This window comes from Sorex araneus, chromosome 6 (genome assembly GCF_027595985.1).
Source record: "Sorex araneus isolate mSorAra2 chromosome 6, mSorAra2.pri, whole genome shotgun sequence".
In the NCBI taxonomy this organism is placed as follows: Eukaryota; Metazoa; Chordata; class Mammalia; order Eulipotyphla; family Soricidae; genus Sorex; species Sorex araneus.
In genome coordinates, this window is record NC_073307.1 from 166,906,909 (window position 1) to 166,926,912 (window position 20,004).

The 20,004-nt window shown below is 63.9% G+C and overlaps 1 protein-coding gene across 1 annotated transcript; it reads right to left on the reverse strand.

Moving 5' to 3' along the window:
* Positions 1-1,116: 1,116 nt before the first annotated feature.
* On the reverse strand, positions 1,117-11,931 carry DHCR7 (7-dehydrocholesterol reductase). Its single transcript, XM_055143464.1, has 9 exons — positions 11,830-11,931; positions 9,470-9,559; positions 8,781-8,877; positions 8,458-8,680; positions 8,154-8,244; positions 7,791-8,004; positions 5,634-5,838; positions 4,973-5,104; positions 1,117-2,459 (listed from the first exon to the last, which is right to left on the reverse strand). The coding sequence occupies exons 3-9, from the start codon at positions 8,870-8,872 to the stop codon at positions 1,995-1,997; spliced, it is 1,422 nt and encodes a 473-aa protein (XP_054999439.1). The 5' UTR covers positions 8,873-8,877; positions 9,470-9,559; positions 11,830-11,931; the 3' UTR covers positions 1,117-1,994.
* Positions 11,932-20,004: the final 8,073 nt, after the last annotated feature.

A 20,004-nucleotide genomic window follows, 5' to 3' on the forward strand; every position in this document is an offset into this window, starting at 1 on the left:
CGTCAGAGGACAAAGGCTACCCGGGTGCTTTTCCCACAAACTCGTGTCAACTCGTGTCTCCCGTTTTCCCGGCTGTTTTGCCCCCCCTGGCCCCCGTGGCTCTCCTGGGGCGGGGGTCACACTCGGCTTCGCTCAGGGCTTACTCCTGCCACGCCGGGGACAGCTTGGGGACCCTGTGCGGTGCTGGGAATCGAACCCACGCCAGCCGCAAGCGAAGCCAGGGCCGTACCCCAGGCCCGTGAATCTTGGCATTCTCCAAGCCGCGCTGCCTGGCACAGCTGCCCGGCCTCTGCCCCGCTCACAGCCTGGCCTTGGCTGGCCCCTGAGAGTGGCCCACAGGGGCTCGGCTCAGCACGGGGGGGGGGGGGCGGGGAGGGAGGGAGGGGGTTGTCTCCCAAGGGTGCCAGCACAGGGAGGCCGAGATGCAGGGGTGTGAGGGGTGACCAAGGGGCTGTGCCGGGGTCTCTGCAGTGCCAGCTGCTCCACACGGGCACCTGCCTGACACGGTGCTGACCCGGGTTTGATCCCCGGCACCCCCTCAGCCTGTATGTTTTCCCGAGCACCGTAAGGAGTGATGCCCGAGCACAGGTACAGGAGTCAGCCTTGAGCACTGCCATGTGTGGTCCAGAAACCAACCACCCCACCCCCAGCCGAGGCAGCCGCCACACACCCGACCACATTTCCAGGCACCCCTCCCCCCCATACACACCTACCTGGGTCCAACTCCCACATCCAGGGTCAGAGGCAGCACAGCAGGAGACACTTGCCCCACCGTCAACCCGGGTTCCATCCCCGGATCCCATGTGCACCACCAGGAGTGAGCACTGTGGCACACACCCACGCACATGCACGCACACCCACACATAACCACGCACACCTGCACACAGGTGTACAAACCTGCACACACATACATGCACATGCATGGCATGCACACACATGCATGCACACATGCACATGCACAGCTGCACACACACACAAGCACACATCTAGACACATGCACCTGCACATGCATACACAGCTGCACACACAGACACACAAGCACACATCTAGGCACATGCATCTGCACGCACACACGCAAAATCAAGTCCCCGGGTGCAAACAACAGAGTCACATACGGGAGTTTCCAACACAAGTTTATTATCAACAAGTACCGCATCGCGGGCAGTGACATCAGAGGACACTGCAGAACAGCCGGGCTGGCTGGGCGGCCCACGGGGGGCTCCCGTGCTGGCCCCGTGGCAGCCTGCAGGTCTGGGAGCACCAAGCTCAGGACGGGTCCTTGGCACCGCCGGTCAGCAAACGGCCAGAGCAGCGCCCAGCTCCAGGCGGGCAGGCCCACGTGTGGAGGGCGGTCAGCGGGAGGGGCGAAGGCCATGGCCCGGGGCCCCAGGACCACCCCCCGGCGGAGGGAAGGCACATTCAGAGGCTGCGGGTGACGCCCAGGGGGCAGGATGCAGCAGCCCCCCGGAGCCGGCGGGCCCAGCCCCCCAGAAGAGCCCGGGCAGCAGGCAAGTGGGCACGGCGGCCGTGTGCACCCTGGCCCCTAGGAGGCCTGGGTGGGTGGGCACAGCACCCTGTGGCACCCAGTCCCCTAGAAGAGGCCAGGCAGCAGGCGGGCGGGCACGGCGCCCTGTGGTGCCCAGTCCCCTAGAAGAGCCCGGACAGCAGGTGGGCAGGCACAGTGCCCTGTGGCGCCCAGTCCCCTAGAAGAGCCCGGGCAGCAGGCGGGCGGGCACGGCGGCCGTGTAGCGCCCAGTCCCCTAGAAGAGCCCGGGCAGCAGGCGGGCGGGCACGGCGGCCGTGTAGCGCGCCCAGTCCCCTAGAAGAGTCCGGGCAGCAGGCGGGCAGGAACGGCGGCCGTGTAGAGCGCCCAGTCCCCTAGAAGAGTCCGGGCAGCAGGCGGGCGGGCACGGCGGCCGTGTAGCGCGCCCAGTCCCCTAGAAGAGCCCGGGCAGCAGGCAGGCGGGCACGGCGGCCGTGTAGCGCCCAGTCCCCTAGAAGAGCCCGGGCAGCAGGCGGGCGGGCACGGCGGCCGTGTAGCGCGCCCAGTCCCGGCCGTACTTGCTGGCGCAGCGGTGCTCGTCACGCAGGCAGCGGTGGGTGAGCAGGATGGTCATGTAGACGATGTAGAAGTAGGGCAGCAGGTGGCCGCCGCCGCAGGCCAGGCAGTAGGCCAGGCTGCCCAGCAGGTCGCCCGTGTAGTTGAAGTGGCGCGCCAGCCCCCAGAAGCCGGACACCAGCAGCTTGCTGCGGTGCGTCTGCCCGTCGGCCGACGTGTAGGTGCACTCGATGGCGCGGGGCTTGCGGCCCCAGATGAGGCAGCGGCCGTCCGTGCGCCGGAACAGGTCCTTCTGGTGGTTGGCCATGCGGAAGGTGTAGTAGCCCAGCAGGCCCAGCGCCAGGACGCCCATGGCGTGCGGCGTGGACAGCTGCACCGGGTGGTACACCAGGTAGAGGCCCTGCAGGGGGGGGCTGCGGTCAGGCCACGCGTGGCCCTGGGGGCAAAGTGGCAGCCACAGGGGCTGTCTGAGGCTCAGCTGCCCACGGCACGGCCACCCTGCTCCCTGCCACCAACACAACCCGCACTGCTGTGCACACGCGACATGGACACGGGTTCTCCCCCCCACACACGGGTGTAGACATGGGTCCACACACACACACGGGCATGGACACGGGTCCCCATACACACGAGTGTGGACACAGGTCCCCCCATACATGGGTGTGGACCAGGTCCCCATACATACACACAGGCATGAACACGGGTTCCCCCCCCCACGGGTGTGACACGGGTCCCCATACACACATGAGCATGGACACAGGTCCCCCCACACACGGGTGTGGACCAGGTCCCCATACATACACATGGGCGTGAACATGGGATTCCCCCCCACGGGTGTAGACACGGGTCCCCATATACACACGGGCGTGGACATGGATCCCCATACATATACATGGGCGTGAACATGAGTACCCCCCCCCACGGATGTGGACATGGGTGGACACGACCATGATGCTTCCTTTCAGCAACATGTTGGCCAGACGGGGGGTGCAGTGGACTGTCCACTCACTGTCCCCAGTGTGACGACTCAAGCCGCTCCCCCATCCAGAACATACCTGGGAGCGGCCAGGGGCCACACACAGCTCCCCTGGACGCAGCCCTGCCGCCCCGCAGGTGAGGCCCCCTCCCCACCATGTGTACAAAAATCAAGTCCTCACTCCCAGCCTGAGAATGTCAGACAGAATCCTGTTACTCAGGGCCCACTACACACATGCACTTGCATGTACACATGTATATATGTGTGTGTGGACATATGCCCACGTGCCACTGCGCCTGGCACTACAGCTAACTGCAAACCTAAGGGGAAATGAATACTTGCCCTGACCAAAGTTACGGCCAGAACACGAGCCTGAGACCCACAGGCGGCCCTCCCTGCCCACAGCGCCCCCTACTGGTGCGAGTGTGCGAGGGGAGCTGACTGGAAGTGCATGCCGGCCCCCAGGGGGGCTGCAGGTCCCACCACTACGGGGTTCTGAGACCAAGCCCCATGACACCGGGGGGAAACTGGCACTAAGTTCAAAGCGTCAAAGAGCACAAATCAGTCTGCAGACGCACGGGAGGTCCAGAACACCCAAGCCCGGGTGTCCGAGCTCTGGCTCAGACACGCTCCAAGCAGGGCCACATGCCGTGACCACAGGGTGGTACTGGAGCCTGGACACACGCCAAGCTTGGCTGTACTGCATGCCGTGACCACAGGGGGCGCTGCTGCCTAAGACTCACTCCAAGCACAGCTGTAATGCATGCTGTGACCACAGGGTGGCACTGTAGCCTGGACTGGCTCCAAGCATGGCTGTATTGCGCACTGTGACCACAGGGTGGCGCTGCAGCCTGACTGCTCCAAGCATGGCTGTAATGCATGCCGTGACCACATGGTGGCACTGCAACCTGGACTCGCTCCAAGCACAGCTGTAATGCATGCCGTGACCACAGGGTGGCACTGCAACCTGGACTCGCTCCAAGCATAGCTATACTACATGCCGTGACCACAGGGTGGCGCTGCAGCCCCTGTACGGGCACATCGACCATTCACAGCTGTGGGCGAGCACCTCGTCAGGCGGGTGGTGCTCGAGGCCCTCCAGGCCCACCTCGTCACACGCAAACACCTTGCACATGCCTCTACCTCATGGCCCCTGCGCTGTGCAAACATGACCTGGCCGAGGTGGCCCAGGAGGTGACTAGAAACCAGGCGGGTCCAGGGGCCCTGAACACCCTCAGCGGGGACTGTGCAGTGACCTCTGGCCAGGCTGTACTCTGTCCTCTGCCAGGGGCGTGGCCAGGACGCTGCCATGCAGGACGCCACTTGCTGTCCCCTGGGTGCCCGGGGGCTCCCCCCTCCCCCCAGGCCCGGTGCCCAGCCAGGTCTGCGTGTGCGGGGCGGGGCCCTCCCTGCCCAGCTGCCATCAGGGCCCGGCTCCGGCCTCACCTGCCCTGCCCAGTGCCCGACCCTGGAGGTGCCCCCCGTCCTCTCCCCTGCAGAGTCCCCGGCTCCCAAGCAGCAGTAGCCAGGAGGGGACCTTGGCTCTCGGGGACAGTGAGTCTGCACGCGCCCCCGCCCCCGCCCCAGACAGCCTGGGAGTCCTTTCCAGAAGCTTCTAGTCTGGCCTCATGGTGCCGCTCTTGGCCCGGCTGCTCTGATCCACTAGCAGGGCCGGGGGCGGGGGGGGGGCGCAAAACCTGCCTCCCGCCAAGCAGCCCCCCCACACTGGGCCGCGCCCACCCCAGCCGGTGCCCGGTGCCCACCGGGGCTCACGACGGAGTCAGGGAGTGAAGTCAAGGGTCCCGGACGAGCCCCCAGACCGGCCCCACCCACCGCTTCCCATGCGACAGCCCGAGACACCCCCATTTCCCGGCCAGGAGTGGGGGCGGGGTCCCCACGCCCGTCAGCACGGCAACCGTCTCCCGCCGGCGTCTCACCTGCAGCGTGTACAGGTACGGCAGCCACACGCAGTCGCCCCAGCCCAGGTACCAGCCGAAGTGGTCGTGGCAGATGTCGATGGTCTTCAGGTACCAGGTCTCGTTCCAGAAGAAGTCGAGCACGTAGATGGCCTGCCAACGCGCTCGGTCACACGCGTGGGGGCGGCGGCCCCGAGGGTCACCGCGCTCTGGGACATGCCCCGGGGACATTCCCACACACCCCCAGGGTGGGCACGTGCCCGGTACATGGCCCAGGGCCCAGCCTCAGACCCCGCAGGCAGCCGCATGAACGGTCCAGGGTGGACTCAGAGCAAGGACGCAGCCGGCCCAGGGCCATGGCTGGGGCTCGATCCACGGCCGGCAGAGCCCGCGGGCGAGGAGCCCAGTGGGTGTCACAGAGGGACAGCGTGGACAGGGCCTGCTGGCCCCCCGCCCCCACAGCCGTCACTGAGACCCGCAAGTGGGGAGGAGTTTGGGGGGAGGAAGTTCCGTATGTCCAGAACCTTCCGGAATCATCCAGCCCGTGTGTGCCACTGGGGGGCACGGGGAGGGCCGTGGGCTGTGGGGACGCGCCCGTCCCCGGGGCAGGCCTGTGCGCCCCACCCCGCCTCAGGGGCCCGGGGACTGCAGAGCTCCCCCGCCGGCCGGCCGGCCGCGCTACCTGTAGGACGTTGACCAGGACCATGGAGTTGGTCACGTGGCCGTGGAGCTCGTGCTGCTTGGCCGCGAAGGACAGGTTGATGAGGGTCCACGCCACGATCCCGGGCCGGCCGTTGAAGAACAGCTTGAAGTCGAACCACTTCCCGATGCGGGGGTTGAACTCGATGCCCATCATGTAGTTGTAGAAGAAGTTGCCGGTGAACTTGCTTTAAAAACAGAGAAAAACAGGGGGCTGGAGCGATAGCACAGTGGGGAGGGCGTTTGCCTTGCACGCGGCCGACCCGGGTTCGATTCCCAGCATCCCATATGGTCCCTGAGCACCGCCAGGAGTAATTCCTGAGTGCAGAGCCAGGAGTGACCCCTGTGCATCGCCAGGTGTGACCCAAAAAGCAAAAAAAAAATAAAAATAAAAATAAATAAATAAAAACAGAGAAAAACAGGCACTTTGGGGAGCGTGTGGGGCCGGCAGGCAGCGGGCGGGCGCGGCCACCAACACGCTGACCCGGGCCTGGTCCCCACAGCCCAGGAGGGCCCTGAGCAGGGCCAGGAGGAGGCCTGCACCCCACTGCGTGTGGCCCCCACAGCTGCCTCTAGGGAGGGAGGTGCCCGTGTGTGAGGCCCATGTGGCCCTGTGGGCACGGGCAGCTGTGGGCACCAAAGGCCACAGTGCCCAGGCCCCCCCAGCCTCACTGACCTGTGCCCGGCGACCCCCCGCCCCAGGCCCACAGTGACCCCCACAGTCCTGGCCAGCTGCCCCGCGGGCCCACCCCCGGGCCACCAAGGTGACCGAGTGCAGACTCAGAAGCCGACGGGGGGGACGCACACGGGCCAATTCTGGCCGAGAGAAATGACAGCCAGGAGCCCAGGGGGCCTTGCCAGGGGCTGACCCCACACAGAGGGCGGCATGGGGGCCCCCGACTCTAACGGGCCAACGAGATGCTCCTGCGCTCAGAGTGGGGACGCCTAGGTCAAAGGGCAAACGCCCCCACCGAGAGACTCTCAGGCAAGTCCCAGGGGCTCCGAGCCCTGCCGCTCGCACCCGCACAGGGAGATTCTAGCAGCTTCCGGGCCCTGCCGCTCGCACCCGCACAGGGAGACGCTCAACAAACCCTCGGTGGAAAGCGGGGTGGGCAGCCAACGGGGTGGGAGCAAAGGTGGGTGGGATGTTCCGGGAACTGGGTAGTTAAGTGGGTCAGCGGCCGGACGATGGACGGCAGGGATGGAGCAGCAGAGGGAGAGGGCGTGAGTGTGGGCGGGTGCGGGGAGACTGGGCGGCTAGTCGACGGGCGGGCAGGGGGGGTGGAGCAGTACTGGGCGGATGGACAGGTGTCGGGTGAGTAAGTGGGTGATGACGGGGAGGGGAGGGAGGGGCTGATGGATGAATGGAATGATGGGTGGGTGGAAGGAATGGTGGATGGATGGATGATGGTGGGTGGATGGATGCATGGGTGGATGGGTGGGTGGGTGGGTGGGTGGGTGGATGGATGGATGGATGGATGGGTGGGTGGATGGGTGGATGGGTGGATGGGTGGATGGATGGGTGGATGGGTGGGTGGGTGGATGGATGGGTGGATAGATGGATGGATGGGTGGATGGGTGGGTGGATGGATGGATGGATGGGTGGGTGGATGGGTGGGTGGATGGGTGGATGGATGGGTGGATGGGTGGGTGGATGGGTGGATGGATGGATGGGTGGATGGGTGGGTGGGTGGATGGGTGGATGGGTGGGTGGATGGGTGGATGGGTGGGTGGGTGGATGGATGGATGGATGGATGGGTGGATGGAATGACAGGTGGATGGATGGATGACAGGTGGATAGAATGACAGGTGGATGAAGGAATGATGGGTGGATAGATGAATGATGGGTGGATGAAGGAATGATGGTGGGTGGATGGACTGGTGACGGCTGACCAGTGGCCACAGGGTGGGTGCTGACACTCGTCTGACCCACCGGGTCCTCGGGAATGGGTCCCCGCAGTCAGTAGCTCCCAGGGGAGCCAACACGTCACTGAGCAGAGGGCCCTGAGCAGGACGGCCAGCCCAGCTGCCCCCGAGGCCTGTGGACAGTCCCCTCTGCCCCCTCCGAGAAGCTGCCGCACAGCTGAGGGGCCCTGGGAAGGGGGTCCCCGGCCCCGCGCTCCCCGCCTGGGGCACGCACCAGTCCTTGGCGTTGGTGGGGAAGCAGTAGCCCTTGACCATGGCGAAGGTGGACACGGCGTAGCCCAGGGCGTTGGCGCACCAGAGCAGCGGGATCCAGTTGTCGAAGATGACGGTCGGGGGCACCCAGCGCAGGACGAGGGCGTTGGCCAGCCACAGCGCGTGGGTGACCAGCCAGGCCTGCAGCCCGTTGATCTGGTACTTATTCACGACCCCTGCGGGCGCACACGGACACGTGGGGGTCGGCCTGGCTCCCGGGTGGCCCTGGGGAGAGTCACCGCCCCCCCCGGCCCCGCTCTGGGGGGCTCTGGGCACTACGGGGAGGGCCGGGGCGGGGGTCTCCCTCTTGGTCCTGGCAGCTTACCCGCGGGGGTGACGGCCCCCTCCTGGACCCCTCCCACGTAGCCGGGCAGCACCTTGTGGAGGACGTCGGGCAGCGCCATGTAGAGCAGCACCTGCGGGCACAGCACGATGGGCCCGGCCTGCCCGAGACCCCCGCCCCGGCCCGCCCACCCGGCCCGCCCGGGACCCCGAGCCGTGCGCCGTAGCCCAGGGCCGTGGCGTGTCCAGGCGGCTGCTGGAGCCACCGTGGCGACCTTACTCTCAGGGGCTGCCAGGCCCCCCCACGGCTCGGGGCCCCCCCGCCGGCAGGACGCCCCCGCCCTGACCTGGAAGGCCACCCAGGCCGCGTAGAGCTGGGCCGCGCCGAGGGTGGGGCCGGGCGTGCGGGCCCAGATGTCGGCCAGGCGCGTGCGGCCCGAGGCCAGGCCCAGCAGGGGCGCGGTGAGCGAGCACTGGAACTGGTCGCAGGCCATGACGAAGTAGTAGACGATGAGGGGGGCACAGAGCAGCAGGAAGAGCACGCTGGCCAGCGAGAAGCAGTCCACCTCCCTGCGACACGCGGGCGGGCGGGCGGGCGGGCTCAGCGTCCGGCCGGCGGCGGCTGGCGCAGGGCAGCCCCCCCCGCCCTGCCCCCCGTCCCCCCACTCACCAGGCGCGGCCCCACTGGCCCTTCGGGCCACCGTTGGCCGTGCTGGAAGCCCCCTTGCTTCGGGGGCCGCTGGGCTGAGGCCTGGCAGCCATGGGGCCTGCGGGAGGGGGCACGGTCAGGGCACGCACCCGCCCCGAACACTCCTGCCCGGGGACAGCCTCACGTAGGCCCCGGCCCACGACTTCTTTCCGGAACCTTCTACCTGGACCAACATCGAACCTTCCCCAGCTTGTCCTAGAACTGTTCTCCTCCCGGCACCTCCACCCACTCCTAGCGCCAGCTCTTACTGCCTTCTAGAACCTTCTCTTACCTCCTCGGCTCTTCTCCCACCTTCTCACAGAATTTCTCTCACCTCCGCCTGGAACCTTCTCTCTCCTTCCTCTTGAGAACTTCTACCGCTTCCTTCGGGAGCCGTCTCTTACCTGGAACCGTCTTCCTCCTCCCAGAACCTTCTCTCCCTCCCTCTAGAACCCCCGCCTCCTCCTTCTGTAACCTTCCGTCACTCCTTCTGCCTCATTCGGGACAGCAGATCCCAGATGGGAAAACGCCTTAGATGCAAAAACACCTGCGACGGCCACCCCCCACCCCCGCCCCCAGCTGTGTGCCACTCACCCCCCCAGCCCGCCCACTGCTCCCCCGGGTCCCGAGGACAAGGCCCGCCGTGCCGGCTGCCCGCGGGACCGGCTCACCTGCACTGTCGGGGCGCGGGGCAGAGTGCGTGTCCCGCGGCTGTGGCGGGGGGAGGCGCTGGTCTCCTGTGTCTCAGCTCGGGGCAGGTCCTGCAGGGCGGAAGTGGCAGGTGGCGGGTGCCAGGGCACCGGGACAGGCCCCGCTACGGCCCCTGTTCGCTGATGCTGTTGTTATCTTTATGCTGGGGGACCCGCGATGCTCGGGTGCAGCCCTGGGGACCCACGAGCCGGGACCATGGCGAGCCCCGCCGCGCCCTGCCCCTGCACTGTCCCCCTGTCCACAGGGGCCCATCCAGGCCCACTGGCTGCAGGAACCAAAGAGGCCGAGCTTTGCCCCCCTGGGCCCCTCGCCGCCGCTCTCTGCCTGCACATGAGGCTGGTCCGTATCAGTGGGGACGCAGGGTGGAGGGCTTCCTGGAGGCGCCTCCGTGGACATAAGTATCCATCTTGGTTTTGAGCACTGAGCTAACGATGCTTCCTCGGACCCTGTTCCAGGCAGACATACTGGGTGCCCGCGGCCTGCGGAGCCCCCGACCCTCATCGGAGCCAGCAGGACACTGGGGGCTGGGGGCGGAGCCAGCGAGAGGCCGGGGCTGCTCCTGAGGGCGGGTGCCTGGGTGTGGGGGCACCAGGCGTCAGGACACCGTGTGGGACGAGCCGCTCCCACTGGGCGAGAGCCGGGCCCCGCCCCCGCCCGCAGTGTGCGGGCACAGTGGCCTCCTCGGCCCCCCAAGGCCACGCCAGGCCCGCGGCTGCCCGGAGCTGTGGAGCAGGGCCAGAGGGCAGCCCTGCTCGGGCGGGAGGCTGGCCGCGCCCGGGCCGTGTCGGGCAGGCGGGAGCCAGGCCACGCCAGGGTGAGCCCCCCGGGGTCAGCCCCCCCCAGCAGCCCCGGCCTGGGTCCAGCTGTGTGAGCGCGAGCAGCTGCGACCCAGACCCGGACCCTTCGCCCTCTGCGGGTACCCGGGCCCCGTCGGGCCCCTCCCCGTCCCGGAGTCAGCCCTGGGGCCTGGGGCGGCCGCGGGCGGGGTGTGAGGGGGCAGCGGTGCTGGCGGGGCTTCTGCGGCTGGTGGGGACCGAGTGCGGGGGATGCTGGGGGTCTCAGCTTTGCCCCCCGCCCCCAGGTGTCCTGGCTCTGGTCTGGTGGCATTGACCCCGGGGCCAAGGTCCCGCAGGGCACAGGGGCTGTCCCGAGGCCTCCCAAATGGCCCTGGGCAGAAAGATACCCCGTGGCCACGTCAGGGTCAGCCCCCTGGCCGCGCACCCCCAAGACCCCCACGGGGCCGTGCACGGGCGCGCCGCCCCACACAGCCCCAGAAGCCGTGCCCCGGGGCGCGCGCCTATCTGCAGCAGGATTTATGAGGTTTATTATCCACCGCACGCCCCCTCCTTCTGCTCCCCGGCGCGCCAGATCAGCCGCTTATCCGAGGGCATCTGCCCCGTGGAGCTACACACACCTGCGCCCACGGAGCCGCTGCCCGCTGCCAGGGGACCGCGCCCGCGGGGCAGGCGGACAGGTGCCCGCGCTGCCCTCTGCGCTGCCTCCACCCTCGGGGCTCCCGGCCCCGCCCGCCCGGGTACTGAGCCCGGCCAGGGCCCCGCGCGCAGGAAGAGCAGGTCCCGGCTGCTCCCCGGGGCACGACGCAGGTCCCCCGGGTGCCACCCACGCCCCTTGCAACCAGCATCCGGCAGGCGCGCCCTGCCCCCGGCGGGGACAGGCCGGCAGCGCCCCGGCCTCACACTTCCTGAGGCCCACAAGCGCGACCGTCCCAACAAGCACGACGCCAGGGGGACAGGCCCTGGGCAGCCCTGGACCTCAGCGGGGGCCTGGCGGGGGGGGGGTGCACGCTGGGGGCGGCGGGGGTCTGGCGCTGGGCCCCCCAGCCCCTACAGGGGCGCCTCAAGCTCCCCTCCTGTCGGGTGAGGGCGATGCCCAGCACAGGGGGCTCTGGGGCCCCCCAGTCCCGCTGTCCCCGGGGAAGTGTCCTCTGCTCGGCCTTCCTGGGACCCCTCCCCACAGAGGGAACCCCCCTTTCCCCGGGAAATCCTCTGACGGTAAGAAGAAATGCCCAAAGCAACGCTGGTTATTTTAAGAGCGGGGCAGGGCTGGAGGGGGAGCGCCCCCCAAACCAGCAGCTTAACAAGCCGCCGAGGACCCCGCCAGCCCCGGCAACAGGAATCTGCACCCGCGGGTGCGAGGGGAGCGAGCGGACGCCCCCTACCCCATCCCGCCCCCGGCCGAGCAAGAAGACCCCGGCCCTGGGCAGGGCGAGGCCCCGCGGCTGCCTCCTACCCCCCGACCCCTGGCCCCCCGCGCCGCCCGGGGCCCGCCCTCACCTGCGCGCAGCCCCCCGCCCGCTCACCTGCGCGCCGCTCCGCATCCACGCCAGGCTCTGGGGCTCCTCCGGCCGGCCCCGCCCCGCCCCGTGACGTAACCGGCGTCCGGCCAATGGCGGCCGAGCTCCGCGCGGCCGGCGTCCCCGCGCCCCGCGATTGGTCCGGGCGCCTCGCCCCACCCCTGGAGCCGAGTCGGGCCACCGCGCGGGCCAGTAGGCGGCGGTGACGTGCGAGACTGACAGGCGGGCCCCGCCCCTCGGGGGGACAGGTGGGCGGGGCGGCGCTGGGAGCGTCCCGGAAGGCGGCGGGGGGTCGCGTCCTGGCCCCCCTCGGACCCGGGCCGCGCTGGGCAGCGGGCGGGCTCGGCCAGGGCCAGGGCCCGCCCAGCGGTGGTCTCTGCGCCGGCCTTGGGCTCTGCACGGATCCGCTGACCTCCGGTTCCCGCCAGGCCAGGCACAGCCGCCAAGGCTAAGCGGTCAGCAGAGCGATCGGCCGGGCCAACAGCAGCACCCCAAGCCGGGTGACTCTGGGTTGCCTTTGCTGGGTTGTCGGATAACAGCCCAGTGTTATTCAACACGCCTACGCGAGGAAGGACTACGTCACTATTCTCCACTTGAAAATTTGTTTACTTTTCACTTTCTTTTAATCGGATCACCGTGAGATGAGATGAGACCCTTCCAGAGCTGTTCGTGGGTAGGTTTCAGTCGCACATGTCCCAGCGTCCGTCCCTCCAGCAGCCTGCGGCTCCCAGCACCAGCGTCACCCCACCCTCCACCTCCACCCTCCTACAGAATTTAAATACTTAAAAAAATAAAGAGATTAGTAGGACAATAGGTGAACAGTGCATTGATTAACATAAACACCTAAAAAAAAGGAGGGGAAACCAAAAATAAAACAGTTAATAGTAAAACAAACACCCAAACAGTAGACAGCAGTTAAAAGATTGATTAATGTAGGAGCTAAAAATAAGCAATAGCCCCCCTTGTGCCGATTCCCCCCACCGTGGGTCCTGTTTTTCTGCCAGAGGAGAGCACACACCCTGCTTTTCTGTCATGCAAACATGCATCTGTCTTGTCAAAGGAGCTTGCTTTCTGGTCACCAGGGTCAAAGGCAGTTTGCCTCTTTGGCCGGTGGTGGGCGGGGAGGAAGTTTAGGGATCTGCAGTGACCCCCCAGGTGGGGTCTAATGATGGGGGAGCCCCAAAGAGCCAAGTCATATGCTGTGGCCGTCAGACCCTGGCATGGCCTTGGACCGGGTGCCCAGACACAGGTGCCCCTGCAGGGCGGGCAGCTGAGGATGTACAGACTGACATCCTGCCCCAGGACCAAGACCTTCCGGGCAGAGGGGCCGGGGGAACACGCGGTGTCTGTATGTATCATCACAGATATATTCATTGTTTCCTGCAGGTGTTTGTCTTTGAAAAATATCAGTATCCACAATAGCAGTGCCCAGACTCGGTGCCCGTCAGCAGCTTGGCACTCTTCTCTGTTTTTCCCTCCCTTCTCACTCCCCTCAGCTGTAGAGGACAGAGTCCTCCTAAATGTTCAAGCAACTGTCTCCTGAAAACAGGAACGTTCCCCAAGTTATCACAAGGAAGCGTGGCCCTGGATGCATTGTAACACTGTAGCACTGTTGTCCCATTGTTCATCGATTTGCTCGATTGGGCACTAGTAACGTCTCCACTGTGAGACTTGTTGTTACTGTTTTTGGCATATCCAATAGCCACGGGGAGCTTGCCAGGCTCTGCGTGTGGGCAAGATACTCTCGGTAGCTTGCCGGGCTCTCTGAGAGGGACGGAAGAATCGAACCCGGGTCGGTCGCATGCAAGGCAAATGCCCTACCTGTTGCCCTACCCGCTGTGCTATGGCTCCAGTCCCTGGATGCATTAATTATTCAATATATTGTCCTTCTCAGGCCCCTCCAAGTGTTTCCCAATGTCCTCAGGAGCTTTTATAAGAAGTAAAGTGTGAGAATGGAGCTGTAGCACAGTAGGCCTGGTGCTTGCCGTGCGTGCAGCTGGCCTGGGTTCAACCCCTGGTGCTCCACGTGGTCCCCTGAGCCCCACCAGGAGTGACCCCTGAGTGCAGAGCCAGGAGGAAGCCCTGAGCCCTGCGGGTGTGGCCCCCAAACCAAACCCAAACAATAACAATAAAATGCAGGGAATCCGCAGATGGCCCGCCAGGCAGAGCCCTCGCCTGGCCCGCAGCTAACCCCAAGTCAATCCTGGCACACAATACGGTCCCCTGCGCCCTGCCAGAAGTGACCCCTGAGCGCAGAGCCAAGAGTTAGCCCTCACGCCCAAACCCAAATAAATGCAGGAAAGTGCCCTGGAAAGACCCGGTCAGTGTTGCCAAGACTCTAACCTCACACGTGTGTTCGATGACTTCGCTCCACTGGCCAAAGAGCTAAAGCAGGATTCCACAGGGCGGTTCCCGACCAAGGAGGTCCTGCGCTGTTATTCAGGGGCTGGGCAAGGGAAACCCGGGCTCAAATAAAACGCAAGGGTGGAGCGCGGAGCTGCGTGCCGCTGCCCTGGGTTCGATCCCCGGCACCCAACCTGGCCCCCCAACACCCCCAGGCGCGATCCCTGAGGGGGGAGCAGCAGTCAGCGCTAGCACCACCGGGTGTGGCCCCCGGCCAGAAAATGAACAAACAAACAAAACCCAGAAAAGTGAAGTGACAGGCTGCTGGATGGGAGGAAATATTTGCACACCAGGAAAGTGACAGATGGCTGGTACTGAACAAGGCGGCAGGTAGAGAGGAGAGGGCCCGTGGCCGTGGAAGTCCTGAGGAGGAATATAGCCAAGAGCCAGGCAACTACAAGAATTAAGGCTCAGAGCAACTAACACGGCTCCGGGATGCGGGACTGGGACACATCCGAGCCGCGGAGCGGCACTGGAGTGGGGCGGCCCCAGCCCAGCCTCCAGGTGGCCCCGGCCGCCGGAAGTCACGCCCTTGACCCACCCTCGGCGCCATCTTGCCACATTCAACAGAGAAGCAGCCAGGCATTCTGGTGAGCAACACGGCCCGGAGAATGCTCCAGACCCGAATCAGGGTCAGCAACACCGGGGATCCAGACGGAGGAGGTACAGCCGGTACACCTTCTCCAGATGGAGCCCTGGCGACACTGAGCAGCAACTAACATGGCTCCGGGATGCAGGACTGGAACACATCCGAACCGCGCGGCCGCTAACGTGGCCACGCGACCTTTTCTAAAACCTGAAAACATACAATCTTTTAATGGAAAACTAATTATCAAATGCTTCCTTAGTAGGGCTGTCTTTCTTGGGGGGAAACTCCAACAATAGTGAGTTTTGTGTTGAAATATGGAATGTAATCAAGGTAAAGAGAAAATGAAGTGAAATTCATCAATTATACAGTTGGGGGTGGGGGGCGGGGGCGGGGGGTATACTGGGGATTTTGGTGGTGGAATATGGGCACTGGTGAAAGGATGGTGTTTGAATATTGTATAACTGAGACATAAACCTGAGAACTCTGTAACTTTCCACATGGTGATTCAATAAAAATTAAAAAAAAAAAAGAATTAAGGCTCAGGCCTGATAAGACTCTCCTGGTGCCAGTAACAGACCAGAGAATGCTGGACCCCCCCAGAGAGAAGCTCCAGCACGAATAATGCCAGGAGAGGAATTTCAAAAAGGCCCTGGGCCACCCCCAACTCCGCCCCCTTGGCTACTACCCTGGCAGTGGACTTTGACCTGGGTCGAAGCCCCGTGTGGGGCAGGTTGGAGAAACCCTGTAAAACCCACCTGGAACAGGGGCTGGAGGGATAGCACACGGGTAGGGCGTTTGCCTTGCACGCGGCCAACCCGGGTTCAAATCCCAGCATCCCATATGGTCCCCTGAGCACCACCAGGGGTGATTCCTGAGTGCAGAGCCAGGAGTAACCCCTGTGCATCGACGGGTGTGACCCAAAAAGAAAAAAAAAAACACAAAAAAACCACCTGGAACAAAGGAAGGGCGCACATACGTGCCCGAGCTGCTTGCGCCCACGTGGCAGAGCACGTGTGTCGCCCGCATCTCCCCTCTTGAGACGGGGACTTTCACGCTTTCCTGTCTAATGCTGGGGTGTGTGGGGGGCTCTCTCCGCCTTTGGGGAAGCCCGGGTTCTCTCTGAGTGCGTTGCGCTCTCTCATTTTCTCTCCTTCCTTCCCCTCCAAAGAAAATCAGTTTTATTTTACCCCACTGCTCATCTACTCCCGAGATTCTTCTCTGCGAGGCGAGACAAGAACCCGAAACCCCGGGTAAGGCCTGACTCGGGGAAGGGCTTATCGCAGACTCCCTCAGTCCCCAGAGAGCGGGAGAAAGTGACCGTCTCTCTCCTCCTGCCTCCCGTGGGGGCCCACCGACATCAGAAAAGCTCACGGAACTGGACATGGAAAACAGCCTCATTGAAAATGGCCAGAGGATGGGGCTGGAGCGATAGCACAGCGGGTAGGGCGTTTGCCTTGTACACGGCCGGCCCGGGTTCGATTCCCAGCATCCCATATGGTTCCCCTGAGCACCGCCAGTGGTGATTCCTGAGTGCAGAGCCAGGAGTAACTCCTGTGCATTGCCAGGTGTGGCCCAGAAAGCAAAAAAAAAAAAAAAAGAAAATGGCCAGAGGAGTTTTCCATAGAGACCTCCGGTGGCCAGCACTGAAAGTGACACGTGACAGGCCCTGTCATCGCTAGTCCGGGAACTGCAAATCAAGGTGTGATCTCACACCCGTGCAAAGGGCCCACTCAGAAGGCCAGGGCCCCACGGGCGCAGGAGGGGCTGTCTCTGCAGAGGGACCCTCTGTGTTGGGGTCCAGGTGGTCAGCCTCTCTGAAAGACGATAGGGGGCATCTCAACACAGAAAACAGAACAGGAAGCTGGAATCCTGCTCCTTGGCGTCCCCCCCAGAACACACGTTTAAAGACATCCGTGCGGCCTGCGACGGTGGCGTGACGTTTCCCCTCGCTGAATTCTGGATGCAGCCCAAGGCCGCAGCCCCAGAGGGGCCGAGACTCAAGTGTTGGCGTAGGTTCATGATGAAACGCTGCCCGGCGATAATTAAAGATGAAATCTGGCTCGAGGGACCAGGGGAGCGAGCCAGGAGGAGAGAGGCAGGCTCAGGGGGTCTCACTCACCTGCAGTGTCAAGGAGCAAAGGGGTGGGCGCAAGGCCAAGACCCCAGCGCTCCAAGTGTCTTCAGATGGATGTCGAGGCCGGCAGTGACGCTGCCCTGCCCCCTCCCCTCTCTCCGCCCCTCCCTGCCCTGCCCCCCCCCACTGCTCAGCAACTCACTCCCCCCCTTTTTTTTTCTGGTTGTTTTTGCTTTTTGGGTCACACCTGGCGATGCTCAGGGGTTCCTCCTGGCTCTGCACTAAGGAATTACCCCTGGCAATGCTCGGGGGACCCTATGGGATGCTGGGATTCGAACCCAGGTCGGCCATGTGCAAGGCAAACGCCCTCCCGCTGTGCTCTCACTCCAGCCCCGACCCCTCACTTCCGCTGAGCTAGTCGGCACAGCTCCAGCCAGCCTCCCTAATTCTGGTCTCCCTTTCGCTGTTGGCCTTCTGGGTGACACGGCAGTTTGGGGAAGGAAGGCTGAGCGTTGGGTGGCCACTGGGGAGGGTCGCAGGCTCCGTGGCTCATGGCCAGTCTGATGTAAGGCGCTCACCTTCCTTCTTCCTGTCCTGTCTAGCACTCCTCAGTGGGGTGAAACGCTGAGACTGTGTCTGTCCCCTAGTAACATTCCTTCCAAATGAGTTTCCACCCAGGCACCGAGTCACTCACTGACACCAACTCTGGGCTTGACTCACCTTCTCTTGGTGCAAAAGGGAGTTCTTTTATTTTTTTTGCTTTTTGGGTCACACCCAGCGATGCTCAGGGGTTACTCCTGGCTCTGCACTCAGAAATTACTCCTGGCGGTGCTTGAGGGACCATATGGGATGCCAGGGATCAAACCCGGGTTGGCCGCATGCAAGGCAAACGCCCTACCCACTGTGCTATCGCTCCGGCCCCCCCTTTTTTTTATGTTGATAATTCTTTCAATTTTTGTTTTCTTGTGTGTTTTTGGACCATACCTGGCAGTGCTCAGGGCTTACTCCGGGCTCTGTGCTCAGGGTCACTCCTGGCGGGGCGTGGGGGACCCTACGGGGTGCTGGTGGTGGAACCAGAGCCGGCTGCCTGTAGGACAAGTCCCTTCCCCCCTGGACTCTCTCTATTCCAGTGATTTCAACTTAAAGAATTTTTGGTTTGGCCACAACACCCAAGAGCAGAGAGAGAGCAAAAGGGAATGCCCTGCCACAGAGGCGGGGTGGGGTGGAGGGGGCAGGTGGGGGTGGCGGGAGGGATGCTGGGACCATTGGTGGTGGAGAATGGGCACTGGTGGGGGGATGGGCTCGCGATCATTGTATGACTGAAATATAAGCACGAAAGTTTATAAGTCTGTAACTGTACCACACGGTGATTCACTAATAAAAAATTTAATAAAAAATAATTTTTGGTTTGGGGGGGCCAACCGGGCGGTCCCCAGGACTTCCTCCTGACTCTGTGCTTAGGGACCCCGCCTGGTGGGGCTCAGGGGACCATACGGGGCACGAGGGACTGAACCTGGGCCGGCCACATGCAGGGAGATGCCCTACCTCCTGAGCTATCCCCCAGCTCCCAGGGACTTCAACGTTCACCAGTCAACACTTCCCTAAAGAGTTTTCCTCATTTAGTTTCGTGCTCTTGTCGGTCCAATCTTGTGGGTGGGAGGCGTGGCCCTCACAAAGGTCTAATCGGGCAGGTGGGAGGCGGGGGGCCCCCAAAGGCCTCCTGGATGGCCTGAGAAATGAGGCTGCTCAGCTGATGTTGGAGCCGGGCCCAGGCACTCCCTGCCTCCGTTCCTGGACAGGTGTGGAGAAACTTGGAGTGAGGGTGAGCCAGGTCCTGACTGACAGCCCTGAAAGGCAGCCAAAGGGCCACCACGCCCCGGCGGCCAGCCTGGAAAGGAGATCAGAGGACCACCACGCTTTGGCGGCCAGCCTTCAGAGGAGGCTGGGGGGGAGGCCGGCCTTCAGAGGAGGCTGGGGGGGAGGCCGGCCTTCAGAGGAGGCTGGGGGGGAGGCCGGCCTGTATCTGCCTGGGCCAGGCCCATGGCCGCATCTCCCTTCGTTGTTTCTTAAGAGCTGAGATAAGGAACTGAAAAACAAGTAATGTCGGCAAAAATAAAGCGGCCTGCAGAGCCTAATTGATGTTGTTTACAAGCTTTTTAAACCTGCTGGCCACTGTGAAGATCATACTGTCTAAACCAGCCTAGATCCTGAGAAACTCCTCGCCGTCTGTTCCATACCTCCCTGCCCGTCTCCAGCTCTCGTTCCCTCCCCTCGGCCGAGGTGCCAGTGGGCTGGCGGGACGCAGCACACTGACGCCCGGCTGTCTCGCTCACTGCTCTCGGTGTCTTGGTGAGGGGGAGCAGGGACAGTCCCTCCAGAGTCTCTGCTCCTGCACTCTTCCACCTGAGACACGTGTCTGGGTGTTGGGGACCAGAACCCGGAGCTCCCCGGGGTGGCGCGGGCAGGTCTCCTAGAGGAATTTCCCCCGAAGGAAGCGCGGTACGTCTGTTCATGTTCAGCCAGACCCACGTCAGCCCCTGCCCCCCCACCCTCATGCTTTTCCTGCATAGGCCCAGCCTGTGGCCTGCTCTTCCGCCCGTCAGCCGGGGGAACGTCTATTGGTCTCAAATGTACCCGGGGATCTGGTCACCGCAGGATGGTCACTGCAGGATGGTCACTGTAGGATGGTCACCACAGGATGGTCACTGCAGGATGGTCACTGTAGGACAGGGACAAATGGTGCCAGAACAGGAACAGCGGTGGCTGGCCATCAGCCTGTGACCTGTTCTTCTGACCATCAGCCGGGGGAGTGTATATCGGTCCTGAATGTGCCAGGCGACCCAGTCACCACCACCACCCAGTGGTCAGTGACAGATGGCCTGAGCAGTGACCCCGAAGGTGGACTATGTGTTCAGTGAACTCCCACATAGAGATGTAAGTGGAACAATAGATTTTCTGGGGTACTGGGGTGTTAGAATCCTAGCCCTACTCCCCCAATGCAAAGACATGAGTGTGATACTAGATTTTTCAGGGCCTGGGGTCCTAGAATCCTAGTCGTGCCCACTAACCCCCCACTAAAAGGAGTGAGTGGGATAACGGATTCTTTAGGGTGCTG

Excerpts from the sequence above, each read along its gene's own strand:
- DHCR7 (XM_055143464.1), bottom strand. The coding sequence starts at position 8,872 with ATGGCTGCCAGGCCTCAGCCCAGCGGCCCCCGAAGCAAGGGGGCTTCC. Across the intron at positions 8,681-8,780 it reads GGCCAGTGGGGCCGCGCCTG|GGAGGTGGACTGCTTCTCGC; the intron begins GTGAGTGGGGGG and ends CGCGTGTCGCAG. Across the intron at positions 8,005-8,153 it reads GGGGGCCGTCACCCCCGCGG|GGGTCGTGAATAAGTACCAG; the intron begins GTAAGCTGCCAG and ends GTGCGCCCGCAG.